The sequence below is a fragment of the Gossypium arboreum genome, chromosome 8 (genome assembly GCF_025698485.1).
Source record: "Gossypium arboreum isolate Shixiya-1 chromosome 8, ASM2569848v2, whole genome shotgun sequence".
Taxonomy (NCBI): Eukaryota; Viridiplantae; Streptophyta; class Magnoliopsida; order Malvales; family Malvaceae; genus Gossypium; species Gossypium arboreum.
The window spans coordinates 43,523,600-43,532,523 of record NC_069077.1 but is presented as its reverse complement, the minus strand read 5'-3'; the positions used below and the strand labels follow the sequence as shown (position 1 = coordinate 43,532,523).

General features: G+C 32.4%; 1 protein-coding gene across 1 annotated transcript; it reads right to left on the bottom strand.

The window, feature by feature from the left end:
* Window positions 1–2,255: 2,255 nt before the first annotated feature.
* Window positions 2,256–3,480, bottom strand: LOC108469095 (uncharacterized). The gene is made up of 2 exons (XM_017769984.2): window positions 2,617–3,480; window positions 2,256–2,501 (listed from the first exon to the last, which is right to left on the bottom strand). Exons 1-2 carry the CDS (start codon window positions 3,406–3,408, stop codon window positions 2,478–2,480), a joined length of 816 nt encoding a protein of 271 aa, XP_017625473.1. The 5' UTR covers window positions 3,409–3,480; the 3' UTR covers window positions 2,256–2,477.
* Window positions 3,481–8,924: the final 5,444 nt, after the last annotated feature.

Here is an 8,924-nt window from a genome sequence, read left to right as displayed (position 1 = left end):
TCTTTCTTAATGGAAAATATTGAGGCAGAGAAATTGCAAGAAATCCTACAAGAACTCATAATTCTGGGTTCTAAATGGACTATGTCAAAACACATGACTCATACTTGTTGTAGAGAATATTTGACCCCATTAGCGAAAGTATGGTTTTATTTTGTTCTATTTAGTCTAATGCCTATTTCATATGGGACTACAATTTTAGTAAAACAAATGATCTTGCTATACTCAATTATGACAACAAAGACCATTAATATGGGAAAATCATCTTGAAAGGAATTCAAAATTGTGCTGCAAGACGTCCTGGTCTAGCCTATTTCCCTTTTACGGTAATAGTTTTATGCTCGAAGGCTAGTATTCGTGCAAACATAAAGAAGACAGTACAAAATCTAGGTACAATCGCCGATTGGGACATTTTCTGAGTAGTAGGCGAAGAGGAAATTCCTATAGAATCAAAACCAGTGCAGCCAGTTGAAATTCCTGACTTGGCAGAGCCAACTGAACTAGTTTTCGAACTTGACATGGCTACCCCAACGTTTAGAACTCATTCGCTTAGCCCAAATCTTCGAGATGAGCTATTGAAATTGATGGATTTAATGCAACATAAGCAATGGCAACAACAAGCTTATTGGAGATACTAAAAAATATGGGATGTCTCAATTAGAGATGCTTTTAATAAAATATTTCACAACTCTGTTTTTTTTTTTTTGCATCTGAATTTCCAAACTTTATATTTGATCCATGGACTGCAATGTCAAGTAAGGAATGAGGCGATTCAAGCAAAAACAAGAACGATGAAGAAAAAAATGGGTCGGATTTTGAGAGGTCTGTAAATAAATAAAAATGGGGGGATTTTGTCTTTACTTTCTTTTTTAGGATATTTTAAGTTTCTAGTTTAAAGCTTTCTTAGGATATTTCTATTTCTCCCATAATAAAACAACATGTTGAAATCATTAATAAAATTGAACAATTTGCAAAATAAGAAGTGTGACAATAGATATGTACATGTCTAGGATTGGATCTATCTAGGAAAAGCTTGGCATTTAGGCAGTCAAACTTGACTCACCTCCTTCCTAGGATCCTACCTAGTGTACAGTATCTATTCATTTCTATATTTTTGTTCCTTCTATATATTGTTTTTAACAATGGGAACATTGTTCATCTTAAGTAGGGAGACCAAAAATTGAAATTGTTTTTTTCATAATACATTTTTCTTTTCCAATTATGATTAAGTTATATTTTGCTCAAAAATTATTATTTTTAATTATGTTAGACTTTAGTTTGCTTGCATTTTAATTGTAAGGCAACAAAAGAATTAATTACTAATTGGATTGAAATTATAATTAATTGATACATTATTTATTTTGTGCATGTTTAATCTTCTAAGGTAGTTGATGGTTAAATTAGTGATGGTATTAAACAATACTTTAGTCTTGCGTAACTTGTAAGATTATCGTGATTAAGTTGTTTCAATATAGGAATATGTTGTTACCTCACTTTATCTTATACTTGCTTATGAAAATTGATTAACTGCTTGAATTGACATAGAAATATGTTTAAGAGATTAATTGATTTAGTATGTATGTGCATTAGTTAACAAAAGACAAAGTTGCCATGAAATTATTTAGAAATCGTGCATTAGAATTTTACTTTTTCTTTTAATTTAAAATTCTCTTTTAATTAAATACTTTGTTAATTTTTAGTTTTTAGAACACCTCTTACAAATCATTATATTTTTCCTCCACCAAATTGTTTAAACATGCATTTCAAATATTTTCTTGCACAGTCCTATAGGTACGACAAATCTATGTTCTTGTCACTTTATTACTTAATATGATTGTGTACACTTGCACATTTTCATCGTTCCAACCATTTTGCCCCTTTAGAAAACAATATAAATTGCAGATCATTCTTCTCATTTTCCACAACACAAGTAAACAATAATCTCTTCTCTACCCTTCTTAGCTTGCCTGTTTTCTGTTCTGAAAACTTTTCCAGTCAGATTCCCAACCAAGTTTTCAACTTTAGTTTCAGTCTACTTTTCTGAATACCTTGAGAAGAGCAATGCTAATTGTGTTTCATATATAAATATTGAAATATTGTGTTAACATTGGAGGGTAATGTCTATTACACGATTACACCGATCAAAACAGACATGCCTCTAGGGTAGTAATTCTTACACGATATATTGATTATTTTATTTATTTATGCTCAATTAATTTATTCTGTTAGTATTAATTATTTCATTTTACAATAGCATATTTAAAAAAAAAAAACTCAAACTCCCATCTAGAGTGAGGTTTAATCGTTAATTCATAACCACATATTACATTATACGCAAACATCAACAAGATATGTGTATAAGGGCTAATCTTTATTCTCTAGTTTCTTACATGGCAATTTTATTTTATTGTAGTTTATATTGTCTGGCTTTCATCATGCCAACATCTCCACCATGTACATGCATGCATATCTAGAATTCCTCATATTGCTCTGCTTACCCAGACCTGTAAATAGAAATCATTAGCCTTATAACGAAAAAAAAAAAAGAAGAAGAAAGAGAGATGAGGTTAATATTTGGATTGGGTTCCATGTATTGGAGAAAAGAATAAAAAGCATTACCTTCTTCTTAAACCCATAATCATCGTCGTCGTTGTCACTCTCAGAGTCACTGCAGCTGTTATCACCCGAATTATTCCTTATCAGACCTTTAGCCGAGTGGTCGTTGCCAGCATGGTATCCACCTGTTCCGCCGTAGTATTGGTACTGCTCTTCTTTGGAATGGCTGTTATACTCGGCTTCAGTATATCCAAAGCCCATGTTTTTGGTAGGGCCGTAAGCTTGGTTCTTGACGAACCCGTTTCCATGTCCGGTGTGTTTGCCGCGAAGGTGCGGCTGGGTACGCGCCATCCCATTCATCGTGTATTCCCCATACCCATTGCTCTCTTCATAACCGTAAGCCTTAGTTTTTTCGTAGTTTCCATGATTATCGAAACCATGGCCCATTCCGCCATTACTTTTCCGGTGTCTAGCGGCTGGGGTGGGGCCCTCATAGCCATAAACACGACCTTCGTTTCTTCCGGGGCTACTAAAGCCATAGGATTGCATGTGGGCAGTTGCAGTATTGGAGTGGAAGCCGAAGCCATTCCAAGAAGGACCATGAACTTGAGTTTTGAACATTGGAGGTCCAGTTTGGGACTTGTAGGTGGCGTAAGATTGAGCATGCTCCTCATCCCAGGTTTCAGCCATCCCATAAGCTTTCTGGGGTTTGATCATCCCATGGGTGGGCTTGTGGATTTGGTTATAACATTCACTTTCGGTGTAAGCCACTGCATACCCATTCTGGCTTCCTTTGTATTTGTTGCTTCCCCAATCAGCGTAGTGTCCCATTGAGCTGTCACCGGTCAACCCCATTCTCACACGCTCTTATAATCTGTTATTGCTTGATGATTAACTTCATTGGAGAAAAATATATATATATATATATATAAGCGCATAGTGGATTGGATTCCTTCTGGTATGCACAATAACCAGAAAGTATGAAAAAAGTGAGATGGTGCCTTTCGGCAATCAAACACAGAACAAATTCCACATATATATGATAATTTTATATTTTCTTGATCCTTGGCATCTTTCAAGTCCATCATATGTTCATCATGAGCAGCGGACGTATGAGTGGGAACCCATGCATGTTGTTCTCTCAAAAGAATCTCTTTGCCAAGTTTAATCTCCAAGTTTCTGAATATATTCCTTTTTTAACTTTAAATTTTGGTCCATTCTTTTGACGATTGAGTGGAGAAAATAATCATTAAATACAAAAGGTATATTTCTTTTTCCACTACTTTCTTCCTTTTTTCTGGTGTCCAATTTGGGATTGCAATATGATGAGTCGTGACATATCATAAGTTTGTAAAAGTGGAATTGGTACTAACATGAAATGCTGACACTTTTTGTTTTAGTTACCAAGATTTTGCATGAATATTAACTTTAGTTTGGATGGACGGTATTTTGATGAGATAAAAATAAATGGTGATGGTGAGATTAATTATTATAGTTATGAGATTGGATATTATAACAATAAAAATAGAAACAATCATGAAATATGTGTTTAGATTCAAATATAATTATAATAGTGAGGTGGGAATAAAAATAATTATTAAGTACATTAGATTAAAAACTTTTATAAATTATTTATATATTAAAGATAATTAAAAAATAATATATAATATGTATCTTTATTAAATAATTATATTATTATTTTTTAAGAAATTATATTATTAAATATTTTCTATCAATAAATAATTTTAATACTTTTATAAAACATAACAGAGTGAAAAAGTAATTATTCAAAATTATCTGAATAAAAATAAATGAATAAAATTATCTTAATTTTAATTTTATCTTTTAAAAATTATAAAGATATAAATTATTAAAATGATAAAATTATATTTTATTATTATAAAAATTATAATTTAATTTTTACTCCTAAAAAAATTTCAAAGACTACTTATTGGCACCAATTAGGTTTTTAACTACACCTCACTGGAGTTAAAAGCAATTCCTTACTTCATCTTGAATTCAATCACCATGGTGAGTACTTCTGACAAAATTCTCTAGTCTTAATTGCAGCTGAATCCATTTGCATTTTCATTATGGCTGTTAAGATGTTGAAACATGAATAACTTGGAATTCATAATTGGTATAAATTGGGAGCAGCAGCAATAAATATGAACCAGTGCAGTGGTTGGCAGAAGCATTAGCTGATGTCACTGCTGGATGGAAAAAGGGTTGGCAGGGAGTAATGAGTGAGGCATCTCATGCATCGGCTAAACATACCTTTCGGATTGATCAAGACTTGTATTAGCTCGTAGAATATCCGGATTTTATTTTATCCATCAAATTATTATTATTACTTTTTGAGCATATGTAAAAATAAACAAGTTAAAAGTTAAAATGATTTATTCCTAAAAAAGGCAACCAACAAAGGAGAAAGCCCACCCTATATAAAAGGAAACATGAAGGGTTGGCAGCGAACAAACGAGCACACCACAAGACGTGAAAAATGGGGAATCTGGTCATCAAAAAGCATCAAGGCTAACCAAACAAAAGTGTTGATGGCAAAGGAAGGAGGAAGCTGGACATACTAAGAGGCTGTCAGCCAATGGAACACGTAACAGCTGCACCAATACGATGATTCCTGGAAAATGCCCGGAGGCCAACGACATCCTACTCAATTTTGCAATGTGAGAAACATTCACGGCCACGCAACAGTGGAAACAACCCCTACAGAGTTAGGCCCAACAGCAGACTTAATTCTAATATATATGTATATGGGAAGGATAATGTAAAACTTAAAATTAATTTATGGTTGAGATTAAAATTTTTCTATCTTTCCTTCTTTTTTATTTTTATTTTTTTGGTTAAAGAAGAAAATACCGTATCTTTCCTATATTTCATTCAAGGTAAAATATTAAAACTTTTGTTTTCCTTTCTGACAAATACGAACTTCCCTTATCATCAATACAATTTGATTTTTCCCTTTATTGTTTCCATTAAAATAGATGAAAGATTTATACAAAAAGATCGGACATCATTAAGAAGTGGTTTGAGAAGGAATTTACAAGTTCAATTTTTTTGCAAATAAATTCATTCTTTGGTTTCATCTGGGTTATAATCCAATTTCTAATAACTTGGTTTGAGAGATAAAACTATTAAAAAGCAAAATCTTGTTAAGCTTAATTAAACAAGTTACAAACCGCAAAGTAATTTTTTTTCATAAGCTCTTTCTTAGACCATTAGCTAGGCCGATATACACCAATGCAAGTAATGCCATTTTGGCGTTAGCTTCAAATTCCACTCATTTAGAAATGACCTCAGAGTGGCCTTAATTTGAGCGGAAAGGTAACAATCCAATTAATACTTGGAATTTTGGCTTTCGTTTTCTGGTTTCTCATCACCTGAAAATGATTTTGTTGAAACATTCAATTTCTGGCAAGTCGCAACCAATAAGTTGCTCATGAGTGATAAGCAATTACCTCGCAGGCAGCACACTTGAAAAGTGTGTGCCTTGTTTTGCTTTGTCAATGAATGATTCATATATGTTTTTTCAACATAAATATTAAATGAAAAGGCAATAAAAAATTGAGTTGCAATGATAATGAAGCTTTTGCTTATCGTTTGTCAAAGAAGAGCATGTGTTGTTGACAGATGAAAGCAATAGAGAAAGGCATTTTAAGATGCTTACTGATTGTAGGGAGATACAATTCAAACTCTCATATAGGGAGGACAACCAAACTGTTGATTGTATTGCTAAGATGATTAACAATGTGTATTTGCCCATGAAATCAGTTTCTATCCTTGAAGGCTTATATAATCTTTTGCAACGGTATTTGATTCTTTTGTACAAGTCATTCATTTATTTTAATGGAACCAAAAAAAAAAAAGTAAATTGCAATAACAATAAAGGAAAGTTCGTATGTTCCAAGAAGGAAAAAAAAGGAAAATTTTAGTGTTTTATCTTAAATAAAAATAAGAAAGATAAAAAAGGAAAGCGTCTTTTAACTTTTAATCTTAGCCGGTCAAAAAATGGTGTAAAACTGGTAACTTTTACAAGTAAGCAGATCCTTCTCTCTTTTATATATATATATATATATATATATATATATATATAATCTAATCATATATAATATCAACTAATTTGTATTCTCATGCGATGTATGGATCAATAGTATATATTCAATTTATAATATTAATTTTTGTTTAACATTTTAATTAATTTATTCAAAATTGTTAATAAATTGAAAAATTAAGGTAATTATAGAATATTTTAAAAATATTTAATTAGTTTAGAATTAGTTATATTAATATTATTGAGGCAAGGTGTGTCACAATGAGCTCAGTGGCACTCAACAGTTCCCACTTCAATCCACGGTTGAGACAGTGAAGTTGCTTGTCATATTTGAGTTGATAATTTAATGAAGCAAAATCTTTGGGCTAGTTATTGTGTTGATATTTTGGAGATATTATAGTCCATCTATGAAAATCAATCTATGACTATTGAAGATTGGATTGGATTCAATTCAATTGAATAAAAACAATCTTTTTTGTGTGGAGAATTTGTTGGGATTAAGATGTTTTTGTAAGACCATAACTTCATTAGACTATGATTCTATTAGTTGTTATGTGATTTCTATTTTCAATGAGTTGTTTTGTATTTATTTAGTTTTTCGATGTTAACAAGTTAAAGTCGATATGCTTTGGACCCTTGTCTAGGTTTTATACAAGAACATATTGAGAGCACTTTGTTCTATTCATTGAGGAACATTTGAGAGAGTACAACTTGAAATTGTAAACTATTAAAGATTACTATCTAAATTCTCAGAGGAGAATTCAGATATGAGTGTTATAATCTTTAGGTACAAAGGTGAGATATTTATACTTAGGGAGTGATAGAGCATGATTCGCTTGTTGTATTGATGATTAAAGATCGTGAATTAATCACTGAGCTAGGCTCTACAGATATAGGGAAATCGAGCTATGCAAACAAACCTTTATGTTCTTTGTGTTTTTGTTTGCTCAGTTTATTGTAGTGCTAAGCCATAGCAGCCACTGCAGTCAAGCAGTTCCATTCATTCAACAATCAGCAACTTTAAGTAATAACAATTGATATCAGAGCTTAACACTTAATGTATTTAGTGGTGATTGCTAGTGTTGTTGGTTGCTAAAAATGGAAGGATCTTCAATTACCCGTCCTCCTATGTTAGAAAGTGGTAATTATCCCTATTGGAAAGCTAGGATGAATGCCTATATCATGCTATTGATGAGAGTGTTGGATTTGGTGCACTAAGTGTAGTATATTCATTTGTAAACTTATAATTGTTTCGAATAGATTGGTTAATAAAATAATTCATGGATTACATTAATATACTTTGTATAATGTTCTTATATGGTTTTTGCATGCAAAGCAATATTGAAGCAAATATAGGCTCACTTGTTGTCTAATATTTAAACAATGCTAAGTAGTATTACGTTGTAACACCCCTATCCCGTAACCGTCGCCAGAATAGGTAAGGGACATTACCGGACTTGTAACTCACGTCAGAACAGTAAAATTTTGAACTTTTTCTTGAATTAAAGATCGTTCATTTAAATAAGTACTAAGCACAGACAAAGGTAAAATTTAAACTTCACTAAGTAAACATTCAAAAGATGCCATTTTCGCATGGCTTATATACATTAACCAAAAATATTCTTCCGCCACTAGTCTATTCTATACATGCCATAAAATAGTTCTAAACATAGCAAGTAACAAGTGGTGGATAGTGATAGTGTGACTAGTTCTTGACGATCCCCGAGCACAGTAGCCAAGAATGAGACCTATAAGACAGAGGACACAGAGTAAACGGAGTAAGCATTACAATGCTTAGCAAGTTTTAAGCAGGTCAACAGATAACAATCAAATTATAACATAGTTGTTCGTATTTTTATTTCACTCTTCCTTCGGCATACCATCCCTTTACCGAATATGCACATCTCATCATATACAATAGGCGATAAACTCTCACATAAAAGTGAGCTCATGTGACATAGATATATCGTATGATTTCACATAACCTCTCACACTAATCCGATGTCACATAATCATAGGAATAGTCCCATAGATTGCTCTCGTATGCATCATATATAAACTTGGAGTACATACCTGTTTAACCTTTCGCATTGAATATATTTATAAGCAATTCTTATTACGAAGTCTTATAGCTTTAACCTCTACTCGGATTATCGGTGAGACCTTTAGCTCAGACGAAATCTCCACACGAAGTTATCGGGTCTTACCCGGACATACTCTCCACACGTAGTCATCGGGTCTTACCCAAACATAATCTCCACACGTAGTCATCAGGTCTCACCCGGAATATATTTCCAAGTTT